This window comes from Sorex araneus, chromosome 9 (assembly GCF_027595985.1).
Source record: "Sorex araneus isolate mSorAra2 chromosome 9, mSorAra2.pri, whole genome shotgun sequence".
NCBI lineage: Eukaryota > Metazoa > Chordata > Mammalia > Eulipotyphla > Soricidae > Sorex > Sorex araneus.
Window position 1 is genome coordinate 35,122,128 of NC_073310.1, and position 27,669 is coordinate 35,149,796.

General features: G+C 38.2%; 1 protein-coding gene across 7 annotated transcripts in view; it reads right to left on the reverse strand.

Moving 5' to 3' along the window:
* Positions 1-27,669, reverse strand: part of SDCCAG8 (SHH signaling and ciliogenesis regulator SDCCAG8) — a 108,719-nt gene that overhangs the window by 57,898 nt on the left and 23,152 nt on the right. For all 7 annotated transcript variants that reach the window (XM_055147519.1, XM_055147515.1, XM_055147514.1 and 4 more), the window contains 3 exons: positions 18,261-18,325; positions 15,228-15,416; positions 3,478-3,616 (listed from right to left, as the gene is read on the reverse strand). In XM_055147519.1, the coding sequence (XP_055003494.1) occupies positions 3,478-3,616; positions 15,228-15,416; positions 18,261-18,325 (393 nt within the window). The remainder of the gene's footprint in view (positions 1-3,477; positions 3,617-15,227; positions 15,417-18,260; positions 18,326-27,669) is intronic.

Here is a 27,669-nt window from a genome sequence, read left to right on the forward strand (position 1 = left end):
GCTTTTTTCATTTTGATAATGTTGTAAAAGTTCTGATTATGGTTTCTAAAAGCTGCAGTTTGAGTCAAATGAAGATTGAGATAGGTCATTAGGTTTTGTTATGACCATTAAGTGACCATTAAGCACAACATCAGATTATAATTGTTAGAAATCTGATTCCAATATGCACATAAGAGATTGGGAAACTAATTACAAGACTAGACAATGCTTTGAAAGGGCTTCTAATCACCTGATGATAAAGGGCAAATTAAATGAAAGCTGATCATGAGAAGGTTGTTGTTTTTTTTTTTTTTTTAACAATAATGACAACTGTAGAAAGAATGATTAGGAGACAATGGAAACAACACAAGACACAAGAAAAATATGGTGGCAAATGGCACAGGGTCAAAAATTTAAGATATATTAAAATCTTGAGAGAGATTGCTGTTGGAAATAAGTTCAACAAACAAGAAAAATAATGAGAAGGCATGTTTGGTGGATAAGAAAGTTCTGAAAGTTCAGGTGTGTTATGGTGAAGTCAATGGAATAGGACATCTATTCAGTGGTGAGATTTTTCCTCCCTACCTCCAGGAATATATCACAGTGTCTGGAAATATTACCACCACTACTATTAATTAAAGAAATATTTTGTCAGAGTTTCTACAGGATAACTAATAAACTCCAGGAATATATCACAGTGTCTGGAAATATTACCACCACTACTATTAATTAAAGAAATATTTTGTCAGAGTTTCTACAGGATAACTAATAAACTTCCTTTTTACTATTTTTTGTCACACTCAACTGTGCTCAGGTCTAACTCCTGGATACTCAGGGTTCATTACTGGAGGGGATCAGAGGACCATATATCATGCCAGGAATTGAATCTTTGTTGGCTACATGCAAGGCAAGCACCCTATGTGTATTACTATACCTGAGGCCCCACTAATGAAAAGTTAAAATGCCGTCATCATAAAATTCTATCAATTAGTTATTATTTCCATTTCATAGGTGATGAACAACTGAGGCACAGAGAATTAAATAACTTCTTCAGGTCATACAGTAAATTAAGGCTGAAAGTGAATTTAGGTCTACTAACTCTGGTAAGACCACTCCCAAGTTCTAAGTCCAAGGGTAGTGAAGTCCACTGAGAGATGGAGTGCAAGAATAAACAGAAGCAAGCACAATAATAGACTGCATCTATGTGTAAAGGAGTTTACAGATGTCCAGATGGCAGTAGACCACTGAAGGCTTTAAACTGGAGAGCAACATGATCAAATTTACTTTTTAGAAAGATCAATTCTGTTTGCAGTGTCAGGAGTAGGGTAAAGGAAGGAAAATAATTATAGCTGCCACATATACATTTTTTATCAAGGCATGCCAGTGCACAAAGTAACCACTCAGTGAGTAAAGAATACACTGTTTTATGGGACTGTGAGTTCAGTTTGGGACTGTAAAATTTATATTAGATGGAAAGGAAAGATGAGCCCTGTTGGGGACACTGTACAGCAGACAGGAATATTTTCCCCTTTTCGGCTGCCTTCTGGAAATAATTTCAGAGTCAGTTTTGACATTCAGATCTTAGGTGCTAGCCAGACCTGACTTGACATTGTAGATTCCAGTCTCTGGCCTAGCCTAGTCTTTGGGATGCAGATTTCAGGTGCTGCCTAGCTTGTAATTGACATGTAGATTTCCTGTGGCAGCCCAGCCTGGTCTTTGGGATGTAAATCCGAGTGCTTTCAGCCCAAGGAAGGTTTCAGTTTTGGTTTTGTATCTTCTTTCCAGAGGCCTAGATTAATGGCCTACAGATACAAGAGAATAATGTTGTCTCAATGTTCTTCCTGTAACATCTTTTGGTGCCATTTGGTGACTTCAATGTATTGCGGCCTTTGGAAGTGCCATGATCAATAAAAGGAGATCCCTGAGGCCCTCTGCCTTTGCCAAGAGCCAGAGCTAGCCTTGGTCCTCCAATCAATGCATTTCTTCCGCATTCCTATCTCAGCGCCTCCAACTGCAGGACCGGTCATGCAACAGAGCCCAATAAGGCACAAAATAAAATGAAGAGATTGAAGAACTAGAGGCAAGAATGAGAATATTTAATAGATTTTACTGGGATAGGGAGGAAAGAAAATGTTCTAGATACAAAGAGAAGTTCGAGAGTTTGATATGTCATGGCTCTGCTTTCATATGGTGGTTACATTAGATGGGTGGTGGTGGTGAGGGCTGGAGAGACACTTGAACAGAGGAATTCAAAGAGCTGGGACTAATGTGTTATATTTATTAGTATGTAACACCTAATCTGTTCTGGTGACAAGACGCTGAACATACAGGGAGAAAGTAGTTTTGATAATAAAGCATATAAAAGAGGGTAAAGAGTCCCTTCAATGAACTCTAGAGGAAGAATTATTCACACTTTAAAAGGGTGAACATGCTGTAGTAACCATAGTGTACTCCCCAAATACATTAACTGGCTTTTTATTTTTTATTTTATTATTTTTTTTTAACTGGCTTTTTAAATCCCCTGTACCACCAATTCACCTGTACCAACACCTGTTCCACCTGTACCACTACCTGTATCCAACTCATCTGTACCACCTTGTGAATTGGATACGAACAATAAGACAATTACTGAGAGTAATATTAAAAAAGAGATTGAGGTGTGATCCCTCAAATACAGTGATGTACCCAAATACAGTGAATAACTATAACCTATTATTGAGAGGGGTGAGGAAACTACCTCATTGCTAAGTATTAACTGCTACTACTGTTATCATTAAATAATTGGTGGGAAAATTATCAAGAAGGATTCACTGGAATAAATCCAGTATAACATCTGGGCCAAAGAGATAGTACAGGAAATAATGTCACGTTTCCCTTGCATGTGACCAATCCAGGCTCAAATCTCCAGCACAAAAATATAGTCTCCTGAACATTACCAGAATTCAATCCTGAGCTCCATCTGGTATGGAACCCCCTGCCAAGAAACAAACAAAAAAAACCCAAAACAACCCTCAGATAAATAGCCTACTAAATACAAATATATTTGCATCTGTGGCATATTTAAATGTCTACAAAATTTCACATGCAATGAAGAAAAAGTGTCTTTGGTAATAAACATACAAATGAGGGACTGTGGATATTAAGATTTTCATACCACTAAACAAATCAGAAAATAAAAAGATTAGTAAGCACAAAGCTCTCTGATATTACTTTACCACACTGTACTACAATCAAAAAGTCTCTGAGTAGTGGTAAATAGACATGATTATAGAGTATTTAGAATTCTACAGAAAGCAAGTTTGATTAATTTAGAAAATCCAACATTAACACATTTGTATGGGAACTAACATGTGCAGGAATTCGTATTTGCTCTATCTGGAAAGAATATGGATGGGGAAAAGAAGAGTTTAGTTATGGAAGGATAATAACTAGAGAAATACTAAGGGGGAGAAAACGAGCAATTATGGCATGCTTTTACTCTAATCTTACTGCACTTGCCTTGGTTTTTTCCAAGTTGGCGTCCTCTGTCATCTGCACAGCTTGTTTCACTTGCTCATAGGCACTTGCTTCTCTTTGTTGCACATCTGTTAAGCTACTCCTTACTGAAGCTAATGCAGACATTAAGTCATCTCTCTCTCTGTCAGCACACATAAAAAAAATCCACAAGGAGAAATGAACAAATGTTCAATATTAATAGGTCAGGAAAAAAACCATGAATATATATCAGAAGGAAAACAGCCATGGGCCAACTGAGAATAAACTGCAGGTCACCCCAAGAAAAACTCTTTGTCCTCACAAGGAAAAGGGCAGACAGAGCAGCCAAATATATCATGAATATTCAAGGTAGGATTGAATATATATGGAACAATAATATTCTGTGAGTTTGTGTGGGGGTTCTAGAAGAGGTGAGCAGCTTCTCTTTGACTCTCAATAGAAGAATGTTGTCAATTCAAGAAAGAGTTTTTGTTGTCAATTCAAGGTTGCAGAGTTTCTGTTTTGTATGATGAAAAGAGTTCTGAAGACAAATGGTGACTCTCCAGATGTGATGGTTATATAATATGAATTTATTTAATTTCTCTGGACTTTACACTTAACAATGCCCAATAAAGTAAATTATAAATTTTGAAGTTTAATGCTATAAGAATACTAGGCAGATTTTCAATATGTGTAAAACCTGAGAGAGAACATTACAATCTATTTGAAATGTTTACAAATTAGTGACCTAAAAATATTTAAAGAACAAAAGCAGCTTCACTTAAAATCTGAAAGTAAAATAACCAGTTTAAGATAACTAGTAAAATCTTTTCATGTTTTACTGAGAAACTGTTGATAAATAGTATGTCACGGCACACATTTAAAGTGTAAGGAGAACACATTAAAAAGGCCATCCTCTACAACTGAGTGCACAGCTCCGGGAGGGACACATATGGAATGTGAACGAGGAAGGTGACACCCACATACCCAGACAGATCAGCTGAGTCAGCCCTGGAGATTAATGGGGTGACAGACTTTGCGGCCAGTCTGAAGAATAGGGATGCAGAGTACCTCTGTCACATGTAAGGCATAAAGAAACAAAGTAGTGGTATAACAAACACCCAAAGTTAATAGAAATTGAGAAGTGGTTTTCAGTAGGAAACTTACCACATGCAGGTATGGAGGGGATTAGGATGGGGTGGTTGTTGGGGGGGGGGGCACTGGGATAATGGTGGAGGTGAGTAGACCCTGTGGGAAAGAGTGGTGCTGAATTGTGTCATGAATGAAGCCCTATTACTAACAGTATTATAAATCACAGTGCCTAAAGTAAAATAAGAAAGAAATATATAATGTCAACAGCATGGCCACATACATACAACAGCTCTATCAGCTGAAAGGAAAGATGAAATCAGGCCATTTGCTGTAACATGGTTGGAACTGGAAGATATCATGTTGTGTGAAGTAAGCCAGAAGAAGAAAGTCAAACAGTATAATCTCAGTTATTTGTAGAAATATAGAATACTGGATGAGGAAAAATAGTAAAAGGGAGATGCCCAGATAACCTTAAACACCTATCTTTGAGAGGAAATAGCAAAAGAAAGAAATCAAGTGGGGGACACACACATGAATCTCAGAACCGAGCCGTTCGCTACAGAGATGCCTCCAGACTTCACAATAGACCACATTTGCTGGACCACTCCAGACGGGAGCAGGCACCATCCCTCTGCCTGCCCCCTAGACATCCTGGGGGCTGCCATCGTCTAGAACTCAACGAAAGGCCCAGGTAGCAGTGGTGGCAAATGCCAGGCCTTATGGGAGAGGGGAGGAGCTGGCCCTTCTCCTTCCCTCTATCCTGATGGGACTCTGAGATTACGCCCACAAACTGCCACTGGCTACTTAAGCCACTGCACGACCATGATCCAGAGACACACACACGAACCTTGGAGCCAAGCAGCTCACTGCAGAGGTCGCTCCAGACCCTAATTATTAAAATTTTAGAACTCCTAGGGCACGCGGCCAAAAGAACGGTTGCATGACATTATATTTTATCCATAACAAGCAATACAAAACAAGTAATCTAGCATTGCCTTTTCGGCAGGTGTGAGTGGTGGCGGGGTTGGTATCAAAATATCTAATGTAATCAAAGTAGAGAGAGAGTAGGGGGGAAATTGTCTGCCACACAGGCAGGGGAAGGGTTGGAACTGGGTGGGGGTGGGGGATGGATACTGGGGATTTTGGTGGTGGAAAATGTGTACTGGTGCACTGGGTGTTTGATGATTGTATGACTGAAACTCAAACATGAAAGCTTTGTAATTATATCTCACAGTCAATCAATAAAAAGTGGTGCGTGTTGGGGAGGGGGAAAGGAACAGGAACAACAACAACAAAGTAAAACTGAAAAAGTTTCCAAAGGAAAAAAAAATCAAGTGGGGGAAAAAAGAGAACAAGAACGAGTGAACATAAAACAGTGCTTCAATTATATGTGAAGGATATAACCATATATCCAAAGCACAGGTTCAACAAAACTGAAAACACATGATCTAAGTGGCAACCACTGATTTTGTAATGTGTCTGTCAAGTTGACAGGCAGGGGTGAAGTGGGGTTTGGGGTTGGAGGGAATCTGGGAACATTGGTGGAGGGATTTGTGCTGAATTATTGTATGCTTAAAACTCAACTATAGGTAACTTTGTAAATCATAGCACTTTAATAAATGTTTTAAAATAAATAGGAAAAAATCCTATGCTATTATATTTCAGTTTATATGAAATACATAAAAACTACAAATATAAATAAAGATTGAAGAGAAAATGAAAAGAAAATAATCTAAGTAGCTTATAAGAGTATTAAATATTTAAACTAATAAAAATTATCCATTTTATATTAGAAAATATTATATATATTGCTAAAGTATTGGCATTCATAAGTAAAAGATTGCAATTAAAAATATGTATGGATGTAAAAAATCTTGATCTGATGTAGAACATTCAACATGAGGGGTTAGTTATTTAAAATGTATAAAATCCCTAAGCAAGCTAGGAGTAAGAAATACTATGTTATTTCAGTGAATGTCATACTTTATGGCAAAGTGTCGATAAGTGTGTCTTATCTTTTCAAGACATTCCTTTAATGCTTCCTGTAAACCTGGCATCATCAGGGCTATGACTTCACTAAGCTGTTGACTGTCCCTTTCTTGTTGACTGTTTGAATACTTCCTTCAAATAGGAATGATAATCTAGCCAGGTACAGTATTCTTGTGAGATGTTCATTTCCCTGAGTTTTATCCTTCCACTCTCTACTGGCTATTAGAGCCTCATTTGACAGATCTTCTGTGAATCTAATGGGCTTTTTGTAAGTTCCTCTTGTGATCTTGCTTTCAATAGAATGCCTCTATCTTTGGTTTTTGTGGTTCTTAGCACAGTGTACTTTGGCATTTTCCTGAGTCTATTTTCACTTGGAAACCTTTAGGCTTCTTATACTTTGTTGCCTGTATTCCTTAACTCTGGAAAATTCTTATGATTTCTTTAACTATTGGTTTGTCATCAAATTCACTTTCCTGGTCCTCAGTATTATAATAGTGTTCCTCTTGATTTCATCCCATAGTTCTCTGGTGAGCCGTTCCTTTCTTTTCAGACTTCATTCCATCTTCTATTACTTTCTAAAGGTTTCCTACATCTCATCTGGGGATTTCTTGGTATTTTATTCAGCTGCTATTATTTGTTGCTCAGAGCTTCTAATGATTTTTTAAATATCACCTACCATATTCCTTTTTCTAACATAATCTGCTTGTTTTTCTTTAAATTTCAGCTCTCATAGTTTCTTGTACTTTGCTGACTATCAGTGCTATCATTTCTTCATCATCATCAGAGCTCATTAAAGAGCCTCACTATGGTGTCAAAGTCATTTTTAAAAAAGTATTCATAGAGGTGAGTGTGTTGTTAGTGATTTCTGTGTTATTGTTTTCACTCATTTAACTTGGTGGGCTTCTAAGTGTTTTCCTCATTGGATTTTTCAGTATTCCTACTGTGTTGAGAGTCAGTCTTAGTAGTTTGACTCTCTTTGGAAGAGTCTTGAGGGATTGAGCTAGAGTTGCTCTTTTCTGTCTCAGCCTGTCTTCCCCCAGTGACAGGGAGTATAAATGAACAATACATTTTCTGAGTAGATCTGTTATATGGCTGCATTGCTTCAGGGTCAGTGGCACAGGCTACTGGTTGAGGTTGTGTGTAGATGCTGCTGCAACCTAGTCAGAAGGGAGAGGATACGCCTCCCATCCCAAATAGGATCCAATGTTGTCAGAGAGAACTATGTCACCTAGAAGGGTGGAGCAGCAAATGCTTTGGGGTGGCCCTTTAAGATGACAGAGGTTGGGTGTGGAGGCTAATGGGACCAAGCCTGAAGGAAGGGGATCTGGAAGCTAGAGAAAACTAGAGGATTTTAATGAATTCTAGGACTTGCCAGGACTTCTGTCCCTGTCTGCCAGAGCAGCTATGTTCCTTGGCTTTTCCACTGTCTCTAGAATCCTGTTGATATGGACAGTGGACATTTAGATTATTGGTAACCTGAGTATTGATCTGATTTGTTCTGGACTATTGCATGTATCTCTGTTACTCAGACTATTTTCGTTACCATATAATGGTATTTGAGTGTGACAGGGAGAGCTTTATCTAGTTTTTCCCATCTTGTTACCAAGACATTTATGGTTGTATTCTGTCATTGAATTGAGACTGTTTAGTTTCTCACCTAAACATGAAGTGTGTGGGGCCTATGGTGTTCACATGGTTCCAGGTTTTAGTGTGGATACTAGAACTGAGAGGACTGGAGCGAGAGCACAGCTGGTAGGGCGTTGCCTTGCACGTGACTGACCCAGGTTCAATTCCTCCATCCCTTTCGGAGAGCCTGGAAGCTACCAAGAGTATCGCTCCTGCTTGGCAGAACCTGACAAGCTACCCGTGGTGTATTCGATATGCCAAAAACAGTAACAACAAGTCTCACAATGGAGACGTTACTGGTGCCCGCTTGAGCAAATCAATGAACAATGGGACAACAGTGCTACAGTGCTACTAGGACTGGGAAAGTTGTCCCTGGATGTAAGGCACTTATATAATCTCTCCAGTTGGATACTATCATTTTACTATCCTTTTGTGTTGAAGTGGTTTATAAAATTAATTGGTTTGGGTACACTAAATCATCTTTGTATACTTGGAATGAACCCACTTTATCACATTGTCTGTTCTTTTGATATAGTGTGAATTCAACTTACCAAGATTTTGTTAAAGATCTTTGTATCTATGTTTATATCGGTCTATAATTTTCATTTTAGTAATATCTATCAGCTTTTGGTATTAGGGTAACTTCAGAAAAGCTGTTAGAATTCCTGCCTCTTCAGCTCTCTGGAAGAGTTTAAAAATTAATACAGGGGCTGGAGCAATATAGCACAGCAGGTAGGACATTTGCCTTGTGCGTGGCTAACCCGGGTTTGATTCCCAGCATCTCATATGGTCACCTGAGCACAGCCAGGAGTAATTCCTGAGTGCAGAACCAGGAGTAATCACTCTGCAGCTGGGTGTGATCCAAAGAGCAAAAAACCAAAAAAAGTTATTACATCTGCTTTGAAGGTTTGGTATAAGTCACTAGTGAACCAGTCTGTACTTAGGCTTTTGTTCTGAGTGAGATATTTGATTGCTTTTTCAATTATCTTACTAGGAATCGATCTATTCAATTATATACCTGATTCAGACTTCTAAACTAATATATTCAGTTTTATTTACTGATTCACTTATGGAAAGTCTTGATTCTAAAACTATATCTAATTCTTCTAGGTTTCCCAGCTTAGTGGCATAAAGCTGTTCATAGTAACCTTTCTAAACATACTTTTAAAAAATATCTTTTTTTCTGTTATCTGTGAATATTTCTTTCATTTTTTATGATTAGATTTTCTTTTATTTCTCATTAATCTATAAACCTAAGAGTTTATCAAACTTGTTGATTCAAATAATCGGTTCTAGGTTTTGTTGATTTCATGTATGAATCACCTGATTATTACTATTTACTTCCTTACTTCGGGTCATTTGTTCTTACCAGTTTCTGAAGGCATGAGAGTAGCATTTCACCTTTATCTTGTTTCCTTATATAAATCTGTATTGCTAGGAAATACTTTCAGAGTTATGCTTTTGCTGTGCCCCATATGTTCAAATAGCTTGCCTCTTCATTTTTGTTCTATTTTGAGGCATCTCTAAATTTCTTCTCTTCCTCTTTGATTCAAAGCTTGTTTAATAATATGCTGTATAGTCTCCAAATATTTAAGCCTTTCCAGCTATTTTCATGATTAATCTCTACTTTCAAAATACTGCAGTTTGAAAAGAGACATGTTGTAATTTCTAGGAACTTGCTATGTGTCTGGAAATATCCATATAGACATTTCTGATGTCCAAATTGTCTATAAAGTACTTGCTATGATATTATGGACTATTTGTTTTGTATTCCAGCACACAATCTATCCTGGAGAATGTTTTGTTCCATGCACACTGGCAAAGAATGTGTACTGGACTTTTGCAGGGTGAGAGAAGTCTGCAAAAATTAATAATCCAAATTCCTCCAATTCTTCATTTAAGGCTCTTGTTTCCTTTTTTTTCTATTGGATGATCTGTCTGGTGATAAAAGTCTGATATTAAAGTCTCCTAGTACTATTGTGTCGCTATCAATGAATATTCCTCTATTTAACAGCCGTTACTTTAAGAACCTTGCTGTTACTGGGAGCTGGGGCCGCAGTACTTGTAACGAAGCCTTGATGTGGTTGACTCAGGTTGAGTCTTCAGCACTCCCCATGGTTTCCCAAGCCCAGCAGGTGTGATCCCTGAGCATGGAGCCAGGAGGAATCACTGAGCACTGCCAGGTACGAACCACAAACATACAAAAAATAAAATAAAATGTTTTGCAGGAGGCCAGAGAAGTAGTATTAGGATTAGGGCATTTGCCTCACAGGTGCTGATCATAATTCCATCTCCAGTACCACATGCTCCCCAAGCACCACCAGGAGTAATCCAGACACAGACTCAGGCATAGACCATGAGGATCACTGAGTTGACCAAAAAACCCCTAAAGCCTTAAAGCAAACAAATGAAAACAAATTTCAGGCTGGAGTGATAGTATAGTGGGTAGGATGCTTTCCTTAAATGCCAATGACCTGGGTTGGACCCCTAGTGCCCTTTATGGCCCCCTGAACCTACCTGGAGTGATCCCTATTGTTGGACTTCTAGATTAATTTCAACTCAACTATTGTACTGAGTGCTACAATAAATAATGGTATCTATACATTCTTCTGAATGAATGTTTTTCTTTCCTGGAGATAGATACCTAAAATTGAAATTATGGGTCATATGGGAGCTCAATTCTGAGTTTTCTGACTAACCGCCACACTTGTTTTCCACAGAGGTTGGGCCAGACAACAGTCTCAGCAGCAGTGGATGAGGGTTCCTTTTTTACCACTTCCCTGCATCAAAGATTAGTCCAGTATTTTTGATATGTGTCATTCTCACTAGCATAAGATTATACCTCATTGCTATTTTGACTTTGATTTCCCTAATAATAAGTTATGATGAGCATTTTTTCATGAGTCTGTTGGCCATCTGCTGGTCAACCTCAGAGAAGTGTCTGTTCATTTCCTCACCCCATTTTTTGATGGAGCTTTTAGATTTTTTGCATGCTTTTAAACTTTCTTGCACCCCTTATTTCTCTGCTTAGATGAGACTTTTTCATACCTTCATTCAAACTTTCTCTAAACTTGTAAGTGAACAAGTTGATTTCTCCATTTCACTGAACATCAATACTAATATCAATACTAACTGATACTAAATCTTCCTTTGAAAGTATTTTTAGGAGCTGGGCTTTTATCCCCATCTATTGATAGAGTTAAATGCACTGGTGATACACTGAGGAATAGGAACGTCGACCCAAGTACAAGTTGGTCTGAGCAATGATCAGGGCTTTATGTTCACACACTGAGCTGCTGCCTAAGTTTCTATAAGACTGGATGATTGCTAGGGATTTGTGTTGGCAGGTACCAGATATCTTCTATAGTACCAGTATATCCAGCCTGGGCTCTGGCATAGGTTTCACAACTGATGGTATTTGACACATATTATTCAGCCAATCTGAGCAGGAAATGGGGATGGTGGTCATATGTATCCGTAATACCTGTTTAGTGAAGTGATCTTATGACATTTGTGCTTTCCAGTACCTAGCTGCAACTACAGAGTCAACTCCCAGTAGCCCTGGGTAGCAATACATGGTGTGATGCGGGAATTGTTTGAAATAGAAATACGGTACAAAAATAAGAGTTTCTGATACTGCTCGACAGTCTAATCCGTATGTGTCCCCATATGTTCCAGAGGTTTGAAAGATGACTGGTGGCACAATCCTGGCCACCCTGCAATAGTTAAGTGTTAAGTTAAAACAAATCTATTGGCTTCCCTTCTATAGTAAGATTCTGGCAGCCAGCGGTATCTTTTCACCTATTTCCAAGGACCTATAGTACAGAGAAGTGAAGCCAAAAATTGCTGTGAGCCATATATATATATGACTTGAGCCCACTCGTGCAAATCGATATATATATATGTGAGCCATATATATATATGACTCACAGCAATTTTTATTAATATATATGTATATATATATATTAACCTAGAGAAACTAGGCTACAGATAAGAAATGCCCTAAATTTCGCGAACAACAATATTGGGTATTCTACTGGCAACTAGAACTGAAGTTGGCAGATAAGACTCCCTCTGATAAATAAGAGTCAGACTAACATCTTACCTGCTATGGCTCATAGTTCTGTTTAAAGGCTTTTATTTTTATTTATTTATTTATTTGTTTGTTTATTTATCTATTTATCTGCCTTATGTGATTATTTTGGGAGGCCATGTGGCCTGGGTGATGCTTGATGGATAGGTTGACTAAGTGTCAGTCTGTCAAGAACCTGCTTAGCTATAGGACTGTTGGGGAGGTTTGCTCCTGTTCTGGAATCTCTCAGCCACATTCCAGACAACAAAGACACAACCTTCACTGGCTCAATCATTCTGCTCTCACCCTCTCAACCAAAGGCCCTTCTCCAAGTCCCCCATACATTCCTTCCCAAGGTCTCCATCGCAAGGCGTTTCTCCTAGTCAGGTAAGTGATCTGAACAGGCCTCCCTCTGGCCCCTCTGGTGCAGGGTAGTCCTCCAAGTCCCTTACCCACTTTGCTTCCCTTTCAGTCTCTCCACCAAGTCACTTAAGCACTCTGCCAGTGAGTACTACATCTAATATCTCTGCTGTAGGGTACCTCTCCAGCCCTCTTAGGAATCTACCACTTTGCTCTTAAAACTTAAAGCTCCTTTGTGGACTTTCTGGGATACCTGGAATTATGGAATAAAAGAACCTGGACAGTTGGGTGCACAAAGATAATTATTAATATTTGTTTTACTAAAATTGGACTGGGACCATCAGGAAAGATTATAAAATTTTTAGTCAGTCCATATCAGAGAAATTCAATTTTTATATAATAGTCAATAGTTTAGTCATATAGAAACCAATTGTAAGACATTTTGATTTTTCTTGGCATAAAGGAGGTTATATAATTTTTTATAAAATTGTGGAACACTTACTTATGACACTATAGCATTATGTAAGTACTCTTTCAGTAACTCCTAAAATATAACTATTCTAAGTAAATGCTTTCAGATCTACTTTTAAAATAAACAAAACTGAAGGCAGATGTGACTCAGTGGCAGAGCACATGTCCTGCATGTGGAAGGCTCTGAGCCTGACTCTTAGCTGCACAGGTTGAGGGGAAAGAACAGAAAAATTGAGGCATATAGGGTAAACTTTCATAAACTCATACAGTAATTTATAAATAGAATTAGAATACTAACAGATATTTTGGCTCATAAGGCCTAGTTACAAGGTAAGCTACTTGAGTACAATGCCAAGAGGTATGTATCATTTACAAAACAAGATAATATTCCGGACTCAGAAAAGTATCAAAACAAAGTTGGTATGACAGTCCTACTCTTTGTATTAATTCAAACCAAAGACCCTCTGACTGTTATACAGGAGTGACAAAATATAAGTAACAAATAATTATTCAATGTCTATCATAGACTGAGCTCTCTATTATGAGCCAGAAATACAGAAATATACAAGTCATATGCTGAATCCATACATAGGCATTATGAAAGAAAGGAAAAGTTGGGGACAGGATGGCATATGGCTAGTAAACTAGTAAGTCTAAAAGGAAATGAGATTTAGGCCATTTAAATGAATCCAAACAGAGGTTACCTTGAGCATAGAGAAAATTACAGGCATAGGAGAGATATATATTTATAAACATTTATATAAATATGTGGACTGAACAATAGCACAGAGGGTAGAGCGTTTGCCCTGCATGCAGCTGACCCAGGTTTGATTCCTGCCCAAAACAGCAACAAGTCTCACAATGGAGACATTACTGGTGCCCACTCGAGCAAATTGATGGACAACGGGATGACAGTGCTACAGTGACAGTGCTATATACATATGTACATATGTGTATATATATATATATGTATGTATATATATAAACTGTGACTAAATAGTATGTTTAAAAATAATTCTCAACTACCACAGAACACAGTTCTCAATAACAACAATAAAAATCTTCTGGAATAAAGAAAATACATAAAAAGTTTACAGTAAACTAACATTCTAGCCTAAGTAAAAACTTTAACTACACGAAGCTCACTTGTAACTTTCCTTAGTAAATTTTCAAATATTAATAATGGGTAAAAGAGTATTATTCTCCCAATGTACTCATAACATTCTTTGTAACAGGCATGCCATAGTAATATCATCAGGGAATCTAAGACTTAACAATCACTCTCAAACTCAGTTTGTTAAAAATAGTGCTGGAAAAAAATAATGGTGGAGTTCTGGGGGATGGAGGTCAGCAGCAGAGCACTCATCTTGCATTTATAAGGCCCTGACTTCAATCCTTGGCACTGAAAAACAAAAACAAAACAAAACAAAACCCAGGAAGAACAGTATTGCATTTATAATTACAGAATCACATTGAAACTTATTCTAAAGAATAGTGTGTTAAGTTCTTTTACTTTAAGAATAGATATTGAGACTAAGAAGGAAAGTTACTTGTCCAAAGTGACATTGCTACTCACATTTAACCACCGGCAAATTCCATCTATCCTGCTTTCAAGAAAGTTATAATAGGGGGTGGAGCGATAGCACAGCAGGTAGGGCATTTGCCTTGCATGCAGCAGACCCAGGTTCAATTCCCAGCATCCTATATGGTCCCCTGAGCACTGACAGAAGTAATTCCTGGGTGCAGAGCCAGGAGTAACCCCTGTGTATTGCTAGGTGTGACCCAAAAATAGCAAAAAAACAAAACAAAACAAAACAAAAAAAAGTTACAATAAAGTTTAATAGTATGTTATTAGAGCTTAGTCTATATCTTATAGTATATTTTATATATAGTATATTTTATGGTATATGTGTAGTATATTTTATTCGATGCTTAATGTAAACATGTGATTTAGCATGGTGATAACAAACACAATATCCCTACATTTTTTGGTAGAGTGCACTTCCCGCAGTGGTTGAGGTATTATGCAATGCCAGGTTTCAAACACAGGGCTCCCTCATGCAAACCTACACTCCAGCACTATGAATTTTCTCAGTACCATGATATCCTTTAAAAGACAAGTTTTTCAATGTACAAAAGACTCTACCTGTAGAAACATACTTACTTGGTTAGCCTTTGAATGGTAAGCAAGTGAACATTGTTATGGGTTTGGGAAAGAACAGCTTCATGCTGCGCACATTTCAAACAAAGACCACCAGTATAGCTAGACATATTATCAGCAATAAGAGTCTCTTTTTGCAGTAATTGCCCTTTAAATTCTTCACAATCTTCCTGATATCCAGCTAAACATTTTCTACAAAAGAAAAGGAAAAAATTTCTAGCAGATGGAAGGATAAAATTTTACTACTTATAAATATAGCATCAAATACTATAATTGATGAACATTCACAAGGTGCTTTATATACCTTTTTCATTTTTCAATTAATAACTTGAATATGTTAAATAATTATCCCAAGTTCTTTTCCAAATTTAACACAGATGACTCTCCCTCTGAGTATACTAACATAGTAGATTAGAGAGATGACTCAAAGTGCTCAGGACAGACTTCGCATAGAGGAAGTTTACTCTCAACTCCTGGCACATGATCCCCAAAGCACCACTGGAAGCAATTTCTGAGCATAGAGCTGGAAATAACCCCCAAGCAATACTGGAATAGGCCCCAGAATGATAGAACTTCATAAGTAGTAGCTATCAACTAGAAAAATGCAACTTACTAAGGATGGGGTTTATAACTGTGTGCACATATGTGTATTTTTTGTTCCTTTGTTTTTACTTTATGCAAAGTCCGTTGGGTAAAGTTTTTCCATAATCTGACTTTTTATTTTATTATTTTTTTTTAATTTTTTATTGAGTCACCATGTGGAAAGTTACAAAGTTTTCAGGTCATAATCTGACTTTTTAAAAAGGGCCAGAGAGATAGGAGGTGCAGTAAAAGGCACGAATTCTAGTTGTTAGAAATGTTTAGCTAAAGTACTGTTAAGTAAAATACTTGGAAGATTTTTATTCTATTGAAATTAGCAGTCTTTTTCTTTTCTCCTGGGGTATGTGGTGGAACATAGCCAGCAGTTCTCAGAGGCTATCATTACTTCCATCTTTAGGCTTGAAAGTCATTCCTGGTGGTGTTCAGGGGACCATGCAGTGTTGGATATCAAACTCAGGCCACTTATTTGCAATAGATGTAGTCAGACCTTTGAACTATCTATCTCAGTACTCTAAAATGGTTTACTTAAGGGCCAGAAAGACAGTATAGCAGGCAGGGTGCTTACTTTGCATGTAGCCAACTGTGTTCAACCCAGGCACTCCATGTGGTCCCTGAGCCTTCCAGGAGTGATTCTGAGCCAGAGCCAGGAGTAAGCCCTAAGCACCACCTGGTGTAGCTCCCAAACAAACAAAAAACGGTTTGCTTAAAATTAAAAACTGTACTTTAGTTAGAGGGGCTGGAGTGATAGCACAGTGGTAGGGCGTTCGCCTTTCACGCGGCCGACCCATATTCGATTCTTCCACCCCTCTCGGAGAGCCTGGCAAGCTATTGAGAGTATCCCACCTGCACGGCAGAGCCTGGCAAGCTACCCGTGGCATATTCGATATGCCCCAAACAGTAACAACAAGTCTCACAGTGGAGACGTTACTGGTGCCCGCTAGAACAAATCAATGAGCAACGGGACACAGTGCTACAGTGCTACTTTTAGGGGTCAGACACAGAGCTTAAAGTGCTTTACCTTGCATTCAACAAACCTCCCGTGGTGATTCCCAGCACCTCATATGGCTTCCGTAAACCACCAGAGGGCACTAGTGAGCAGAGTCAGGCATAGACCTGAGTAAGGCTGATCCTAGCCATCAAGTAATTTAAAACTCAACTCCCAAAAGTATTTTTTTCATGTATATTTTAGTTTTGAACACGTGATTTATAATATTACTAATGAAAGAGACTGAAAATACAACACACCATCTTTCACCAGTGTCCACTTCCCTCCACCCTTCACCAAACCAAATATATTCTAAAATTATATAAATTTAAAAATAGTTCATTATCACTATTTGAAATAACCTTTAATATTTTAACATCTTATAGTAAAATATTCAAACTATAACAATATTGTCGAGATATTACAATTATATGAATATTTATAAAGAAAAGAGTATTTGATAACTAGGATGCTTTCTGTTATTTACATTCAAAACATCATTTCTAAGGCCAGAGATGATTGAGTGGAAGAATATATGACTTGCTCTCTGAGGGCCTCGGTTTTATCTTTGGCACTATAAAAACACTTTTAAAAATGAAATCATAATTTCTACAAGAGTAGGTAGTTATTCTTATTTATAAAACATTTTTTATAATTTTTGAATATATAAAGTTGATAATTTACAACACATATCTTTGAAATAGTATTTAGAAAAAGACTACACAATTTTACTCTTTCTTTTGGCAAGTTCCTACTTTGGGGGGAGGGGCTACACCTGACTGTGCTCAGGACTTTTTTGGGAGAGGATATACCTAACTATGCTCTGGGATTAATTACTCCTGGCTCTGTGCTCAGGTGTCATCTCTAGGGGTGCCAGAGATCAGCCATATGCAAGCCAAATGTCCTACCTGCTGCACTATCTCCACGCACCCCCCCCACCAATCTCAGTAAATTTACGTTTCATGTCACTGTCAACCTAAGCAATTTGCTCGAGCGGGCACCAGTAGCATCTCCATTGTGAGACTTGTTGTTACTATGTTTTGTCATATTGAATATGCCACAGGTAGCTTGCCAGGCTCTGCCATGCGGGCAAGATACTCTTGGTAGCTTGCAGGACTGTCCGAGAGGAGTGGAGGATCGAACTCGGGTCGGCCGCGTGCAAGGCAAACGCCCTACCGCTGTGCTAAAAAACCAATAATTATTTGACTACACCCAGCAGAGTTCATGGCTTATTCCTACCTAGTGCTGTGCTCTGGAATCACTTCTGTCAGTGCTCTGGAGACTACATGTGGTGCCGGGGAATGAACCCAGGTGAGCCACGCAAGAAAAATGTCCTACCAACTGTACCATCTCTCTTATCTACTCTGACTTTACTGACTAAAACTTACATATAAATGCACCCTAGATCATTACAGTTTTGTCATGACTTTAAATGGATGATAACACTTTACCTTAAAAACTCCAACTGAGGTTCCAGCATTTCCCTCTTTTCCTCATAAGGAAGTTTTAGCTTCTCCTTTAGAAAAGGGGAAAAACATAGATAAATATATTCTGAATGTCCCATTTTTTTTTCCTTTTGGGGTCACACCTGCTGATACTCAGGGGTTACTCCTGGTTCTGCACTAAGGAATTACTTGTGGTGGAGCTTGGGGAACCAATTTTATGACACAACATTTTGTTTTCAAAATTGCATATACCAGAGACTAGCAATATGAAACAACATAAAATAAAAATTGTATCAGGCCATTGGTATTGAACTCCACCCTGCTGCATATATGAAATACAGTAAAAGCAACCTCGATAAGTGATAAAAAGGAAATGATAAATCACATGATAATACACCTATTTGATATGCTATCTACCAGCTTCTTCTAGTATCTTATCATTTTGTCAACAGGTATTTATTTAAGATGCCTTTACCTCAAGTTGCTTACAGTCCATAAAAAAATAGAATAGAATGATAATCAAGCTCAGGAGATAGATAGTTTGAATCGCTGGAGTGCATGCTTTGAATACAAGACCTACAGGTTTGTACCCCATACCTCATGGTCTCCCAAGCACTGCTGGGTGTAGGTCCGAGTATCATACTTGGAGAACACCCCAACTACCACTAGATAAGGAAGGACTAATACAAAATTTCAATTATGTATAATTATTCTAATGAGGTGTACAGAAGGAAATCAGGAATAGGGAATAGAGAAGGAAACTTGGAATTCATCCAAAGTGAAGCAGAAATTTCATGGAGGAGATAATGAGATATGACTGAAAATTAATTTCAAATAGACAACAAGAGAAAGGAGACTGGAGAAACACTGACTGTACTACTTGGCCACAACTCATCATAATTGTCAGAATGTAAACAGCTAGATGAAACAGTCATATGAATTATACAAGAACGACTCATCAGACCTCAAAATCTTTGTGTTTTTTTTTTTTTTTTTTTTTTGCTTTTTGGGTCACACCCGGCGATGCACAGGGGTTACTCTTGGTTCTACACTCAGGAATTACTCCTGGCGGTGCTCAGGGGACCATATGGGATGCTGGGATTCGAACCTGGGTCGGCCGCGTGCAAGGCAAATGCCTTACCCGCTGTGCTATCACTCCAGCCCCCTTTTTCTTTTTCTTTTTTTTTTTTTAAATCTTTGTTTAGATGACTGAGTTAGTATCAATGCAAAAAATGCATTAAATACTTTAAAGTATAAAAGGAAGAGCAAAAAGACGTCATTGCAAATGTACTATGCAGATCAACAAAAGTAATTAAGCACTTAGATTAGCAAAGAAACACTATTTGAAAGTGGACCAGGGTAGATTATAAAATATCTTATTAGCATGAAAAAGAATTTACAACTAAGTGTAAATATGAATCACACAGATTGTAGTGATAATTTCCTATCCAGAGTTCCCAAATTATATTTTTACAACTTACCAAAAACAGTAACAATAAATCTCTCAATAAGAGACGTTACTGGTGCCTGCTCGAACAAATCGATGAGCAGTGGGATGACAGTGATCTTGATACAGTGACAATTTTCTTATTTTATGATATGAATTTAATAGAAACCATATTATGAATTTTGATCTATTCTCAGGTAATAATTATTAATTTTTTTCCGTTGAAACTGAGCAGTGGCAGCAAGCACAGCAAAGTCACATGATGTCAAGGGTAAACAACCAGTACTTTTAAGACTAATTTTTGCTTTCAATACAGTATTAAATAAATAATTTATTGATAATAGGCTGTATACTGCATGATCCTGCCTAACATTAGGACAATGCAAATATTGCTAGACTTAAGATAGACTAGGCTAAGAAATGATGTTCAGAGGGTAGGCACAATGAACACTCTTTTGACTTATGATCATATTTATCAGGACATATTGCCAGTTTAAGTTGAGGAAGAACTGTATAAACAATTATAGAATGAACATGTTGCATGCCCAAAATTAATATGTCATGCAAATTTAAAAAATATAAATGTATATATTTAGCACATAGCTCCATAAAAGTAAAATTAATAAAATTTTATGACTGAATATATAAGTAATGTAAATATAAAGTCCAGAGTTACCAGAAAGTTGTATTTATAAGTAACCAAACCTGACTTGGGGAATTGTGCATCTGAGATGTAAAACACAAAGGAAAGATTAAAGATAAATTCAGGCAATTAGAATTAGGAATGCTCGTAAGAGTCTGTAAGTGTCTCTGTGGGGAGAAAAAGGGGTGATTCACTGATGAAGCCTAAAACACTTAGGGTTAATATACAGTAGTTATCTTTATAGGGATTGCACCGAGTCTGTTTTATGCTTTGGGGAGTACTGCCATTTTGACAATGTTAATCCTCCGATCCATGAGCAGGGGTTGTGTATCCATTTCTTCATGTCCTCTTTTATTTCTTTTTTTTTTTTTCCTCTTTTATTTCTTGAAGTAATGTTTTGTAGTTTTCTTTGTATAGGTCTGTCACCTCTTTAATTAAGCTGATTCTGAGGTGCTTGGTTCCTGAGGCACAATTGTGAACAAGATTTTTAAGTATCTCTTTCTTCTCTTTCATTATTTGTACCAAGGAAAACCATAAACTTTTGGGTATTAACTTTGTAATCTGACATTTTTCTATACACTTGTTTTTAAGAGATTTTGGGGAGAGTCTTCAGGATTTTCTAAGCATAGTACAAATCACCTGCTAATACTGAAATTTTGACTTCTTCTTTTCCTATCCGGATGTCTTGATATCTTTTTATTGCCTAACTGTACTTCCAGTGCTATACTGAGTAACAGTGGCAAGAGTGGGTAACCTTATCAAGTGCCTGTACTAGAGGAAAGGCTTTTCGTTTTTCCCCAATGAGAATAATATTTGCTGTGTGCCTGGGTAGATGGTTTCCACTATATGAGGAAAGTTCCTACAACTCCCATTTTGTTGAGTTTTCAAAATGAATGGGTGCTGGATCTTGTCAAATGCTTAGTAAGCATCTACTGACATAATCATATGGTTTTCATTTTTTCTTTTATTGATATGGTGTATTATGTTGGTTGACATGTGATTGTTATACCATCCTTGCATCTCTGGGACAAAATCAACTTGACCATGGTGTGTGATCTTCTTCTTTTTTTTTTTTCTTTTTTTGGTCACACCCGGCCATGCACAGGGGTTACTCCTGGCTCATACACGCAGGAATCACTTCAGGCGGTGCTCAGCTTATATCTACTAGACCCTCTCTTCCATTTCATCCTTCAAAACCAGTATTTCCTCGCTGAGTTAAGTCTCAATGATCTATCAGGAGGTGAGAAAGCAGTGCTGAAGTCTCCAGCTAGTATTCTTTTGCTGTCAATGTCCTACTTGAAGTCATTAGCAGTTGTTTTAGTATTCTGTTGATCCTTCACTGGGAGGACATATATTTATGGGTTAATGTCTTCCTGATGTACATATGCCTCAATTACTGAGAAATGACTTTTACTGTCTCTTTTAACAGTTTTCAGCCTGAAATCTATGTCATCAGAACAAATATGGCCACACTGGCCTTTCTGAAGGTGTTTGCTTGAGGAACTGTTTTCCAGCCTTTAACTTTGAGTCTGTATTTGCTCTTACTAATAAAATGTTTTTCTTATAGGCAACAGAATGTTGGATTCAATGTTTTTAAATCCATTTTTACATTCAGTGTCTCTTAATTGCTATGTTTAGGCCATTTACATTGAATGGCAAGTAGTAAAAATAATAGGAGCAATTTGGTTGGTGTGTATGTGGTTAAAAAGGAACTCTCATCCACTGCTGGTGGAAATGTTGACTGGTACAACCCCCTGTTGAAAACAGTGTGGAGAGTCCTCAGTAAATTTAGAATTGAACTATGATGAGACCTAACAATTTCACTTTGGGGCATCTACCTCCAGGTATAAAAACGATATCTCAAAAGGCAGAGAGTCTCTTGCCCGAGCGCCTGGCTGTCTTCCCCAGGGCCCCTGGGAGGGGATGGGCTCCAGCTTCCCTTCCCACCCTGAGCAGAGCTCCCGGCAGCCGAAGACCTTTGGAGCCTAGCCACAGACACGCTCAAGGCCCCTTTCCACACGTTCAGATGAGCCTCACGCATGAAGGAACCGGCAGAGGAACCCAGGTGTGTGGGACCCAGGGCTGAGACCTCCAAGGCTGCTCTGATCGGGACTGGGCCTGCTCCACCCAGATTTCCCATTTTCTAGTAGCTAGGCAGTCACACCCAGGAACTGCCCCCGGCGCTGTGTAATCCTGTCAATGGCCAGCATCCAGAGACTTAAAAGCAAGTTCCCGGAAGCGCGAGGCAGCTTTGTGGCCGCGCGATATCTTGTAGCCTACTTCTCCCTCTGGGAGAACCTGGCAAACTACTGAGAGCTTCCTGCCCATATGGGAGAGCCTCACAAGGTCCCCATGGTGTATTAATATGCCAAAACCAGTAACAAACTGGATATCATTCCCCGACCCTGTAAGAGCCTCCAGTACAGACAACATCGTTAGAAGGACAAGTAGAGAGAAGCTTCTAAAGTCTCAGGGCTTGGATGAATGGAGATGTTACTGAGACCGCTCGAGAAATTCAACAATCAATGGGATGATGATGATGATGATGATGATGATGATGATCTCAAAAGGACATATGCACACTATTATTCATTGCTGCACTTGGTACAAAAGCTAAGATATGAAATCAACCTAGGTGCCCAATGAGAGATGGATTATGAAGACGTGGCAAATATATATACATATATATACACACAATGTATAGTATATACTATATATGTGCATATATACATATGTATATACACAATGGGAAACTATACAGCTTCAAAAAATGAAATCATGTGGTTCGCTGCAACATGGTTGGAACTGGAAGGTATCATGTCGAATGAAGAAAGCCAGAAGACAAAATGCAAAACACAGAATGATCTCACTTTTCTGTGGCATAAAGAATACTGGATGAGGAAATATAGTAAAAGGCGGTGGGGGGGGGCATGCTTTGACCACCCATGACCCAGCATTTACAGAGGAGACAGAGAGTAAAAGAAAGCTACAGGGGAATAAGAGAATGGTAAGTTATTGGTGAACAGGCATCAGAGCTTCAGTTATCCTGGCAAAATAAGTGATTGGTATAGCCACATATCCAAACCACAGACTCAACAACACTGAAAATGTGAGTTCTAAGCTGCAACTTTCTAACTGAAACTTTGTAATGTGCCTGTCTAGCTGACAGACAGGGATGGCGTGGGTGCTGGGGGTAGGAAGGGAATATGGTAATACTGGTGGAGTGAAGATGGCATTGGTGGTGGGACTACTGTTTAAATATCATATACCTAAAAGTCAACTATCAGTAACTTTGTAAAATCACAGTTCTTTAAAAAATTATTTTATAAAAGATCACTCATATGATAGATATTTAAAAAACTTTGAGGGATCAACTTTCCTATGGCCAAAGTTATCAGAACTGGAGATATAACTGAGCCTAGAGGGGAGGGAGTGTACGGCTGGATGGGGGTGGGGAGTGGGCAGAGGACCCTGGGGGCATAAAAGGAAGCAGGTACTCTGGTACTGGGTGCACACTGGGCGTAAAATGTCTTAAGCATGAATGATATACGAAAAGTGCAATTAACAGTATTTTAAATATATAATCTCAATAAAAATAGTTAAAGAAATTGAGTAAGAATGCGAAAGGAAACAATTCAACTGTTAAGAGAAGATGAACTGCTGCAGTTTGCCACAACACTGAAAGAACAATAAGGGTCACCTTAAATTAAATAAGTAAAATTGGTGAAAAATAAATATGGGATGAACTAACTTATATAGAGAAACAAAGTAGGGAGTATACAATAGAAAATGAAAACAAAACCTTAGACCCTTATACAGAACTAGGATTATCAAGTGAGATGCAGGGGATGGGGACGAAGGGGAGATGAGGAAGAACAGGATGATGAAGATGAGATGGGATGTAGGGAGAGTGATGAGGAATATGAGCAGCTTGGTAGTGTGCATGATGCTGAAACATAAGCTAACGTATAAATATTTGCACAATTACAAACCACGTAACCTCAATAATGATAATGGGCAAAATGATGGTAACATCGTAACATAAAATAGTGTTCCATCAATGTGATTCATCTGCAATGCTACATTAATATCAGCATTATATATTATCTTATGTTAACATTCAAAAACAAAACAAATGTGCTTTCTATAACTTTGTCCTTTGTATAATCATGATGTTAGTTTTATTATGAATGCTTTTATTGAGATATAGAGAAACAAAGTAGGGAATATACAATTCCTTCCCCCTTTGCATTACTCAACTTCTCTTACCCTCAGAATTCACTTTGCCAAATTTCCTTTCTCTTTTCACTTCCTCTTCTACTTCTTTGCATTGCATAAACAATGAAGAGTGACTAACAAAGTCACTGTTTACTAAGTGACTATATATTAGAAAAAAATGTATTAGTAAAATTAGTTATTTTTGTACTTCTTCTGTGTTTAACTTTTAGTACTTTCTTCCTGTGACTAAGTTGTCTTCAAATTAACTTTAAAATATAAAATTAAAACAAAATTTTAAACTATTAATATTAAAATTAAAATAGAAATGTTTCTAAAAGTAGTGAAGGAAAATGGCTGATAAAAGTTAATTACAGGGGCTGGAGAGATAGCACAGTGGGTAGGGCGTTTGCCTTGCACACTGCTGACCTGAGTTCGATTCCCAGCATCCCATATGGTCTCCTGAGCACCCCTAGGAATAATTCCTGAGTGCAGAGCCAGGAGTAACCCCTGTGCATTGCCGGGTGTGACCCAAAAAGAAAAAAATTAATTACAGAAAAATAAAATTTAAAACTAACTGGTCCACTTTATTATTAATAATTATTAATACTTAAGTGACTTCTAAATAGAAAATTCTGACATACATAGCTCAAGGACTAATGATCACATGTTACATCAGTAAAATAACTTCAAGAATAAAAATTACAAGATAACTAATCAGATTTTAAGACATCTATATTGTTTAACAGAATTAATTTGCTAATAACAGCTAAGTCTAAATCACCAAAATCAATTGCAAAGTAAAGCTGCAACAGACAAGTACTTCCTTTTGAGAAGTCAAATGTATCTCAAAAAGCAGAACAACTTGTGTTCAATTGCATTCTGCAGCAATTCCCATCCCCCGTATCAACGTATCAACTTCCCTCCACCAGTGTTCTTAAATTCCCTCCCTAAACCCCGACACCACACCAATTCTGCATATTGATAGGCACATTTTTTTTTTTTTTTTTTTTTTTTTTGCTTTTTGGGTCACACCCAGCGATGCTCAGGGGTTACTCCTGGCTCTGCATCAGGAATTACTCCTGGTGATGCTCGGAGGATCATATGGGATGCTGCAAATCGAACCCGGGTTGGCTGCATGCAAGGCAAATATTTGCCCTACCCGCTGTGCTATCACTCCAGCCCCGATAGGCACCTTTTTCACCACCACATCATTCTGCATATTCACAGGCACCTTTCTAAGTTTGGTTATTTATAGTTTGGAAGTGAAAAATCATTTTTAAATTCAAAGTATCTCTTTCTAACCATAAGGCCATATTAAATTTAACACTATTTAAATATCACAAGAATTTTGTGTCAAAATTTAAGAGATCATCTAATCTACTATTCTTGAATGAAATGTAGTTTACCGATATTAGAATCAGTTAAAAAAACAAAACAAAACAAAAAGGAAACAAACTTGTCAAGAAGCTGTAGAGATAGTACAGTGGGCTCTTGTCTTGCAAACGGCTCACCTGGGTTCTATCCCCAGCATCACATATGGTCCCTCAAGCACCACCAAGGAAATTTCTGAGGGTGTATCCAGGGGAAAGCCCTGAGCATCACCCAGTGTGACACAAAAATAAAAACAATAAAAGCAAACAAATAAAAACAACTTGTCAAAAATCACAAGCAGGAGTGTGTGCAGACACAGACACAGACAGACAGACAGACAGACAGACAGACAGACACACACACACACACACACACACACACACACACACACACTAGAACAAAGAACCCCAAAGCCCATATTTTTGAATGACCACCTGGATTAAAAATTTAAGCTTTGTTTTTTTTAAATAATCCAATCTAGACCAAATGAATTGGGATAAATTTTCCTTTTAGAAAGAGACCTCCCAAGTGGTTCTAAGGGACAATTCTCAGTCAACCATCTTTTATAAAGATGCCGTGATTTACAAGAATATTCAATGATGAGTTTTAGGCATAGTCTTCCACCACTAGCATCAAGTTTTTTCCACCCATGTACCCAGATTGCCTTTCCCCCACCCAAAAATTTTCTCCTTGACATTCACATTATTAAGGTTGGCTGTTATGATTTGAAACTCTAGTCCAATAATAAGCAAGGAAATTGAAAAAGCAATTAAGAGTCTCCCCAAGAAGAAAAAAATATTGGTTAGATGGGTTCACTGGTGAGTTCACTAGTGAGTAGAGTTGGCCCCTCCCCCCCAAAAAAAACACCTGGCAGTGCTCAGGGTTTTCTCCAGAGTTTGAACCCAGGAATTATTCCGGTGCTTGTGTGACTGTATGGGATGCCAGGGATTGAAGCCCAGTGAGCTGTGTACAAGTCAATTGCTCAACCTGTTATGCTATAGGTCCAGCCCCCATCACTGGTGACTTCTATCAAACCTTCAGAGAAGACTTACAGCCCTTATCTTAAGCACTTAAAAACACTAAGAAGTAGAAATCCTTCCTCCCTAACTAACCTTCTATGAAGCTGGCATTACACTTAATTCCCAAAGCAGATAGAGACACTTTTAGGGGAAAAAAAATCATTTGTTTGTTTTGAGGCCACACTCGGCTGTGATCAAGCCCTATTCCTGGTTCTGCACTCAGGGATTACTCCTGATGGTACTCTGGGGACCATATGGGGTGGTGGGATTTGAACCCAGGTCAGTCACATGCAAGGCAAATGCTCTACCCACTGTACTATCATTCTGGTCCCAAGAAAATTTTAGACCAATCTCCTGATGAGCATCAAACAAAATTTTCAACAAAATCTTAGCAGACCGAATCCAACAGTATACAAAAAAAAATCACTATTAAAAAATATAATACGGGGCTGGAGAGATAGCACAGCGGGTAGGGCGTTTGCCTTGCACTCGGCCGACCCGGGTTCAAATCCCAGCATCCCATATGGTCCCCTGAGCATGGCCAGGGGTAATTCCTGAGTGCAGAGCCAGGAGTAACCCCTGTGCATTGCCAGGTGTGACCCAAAAACAGCAAAAAAAAAAAATAGAATACACACTGGGCAACTCAGAGAAGGGAACACCAAGTAAAATGTGGTTGGAGGTCATGTGGGGGAAAGATGGTGCGGGCCGAATATAGAC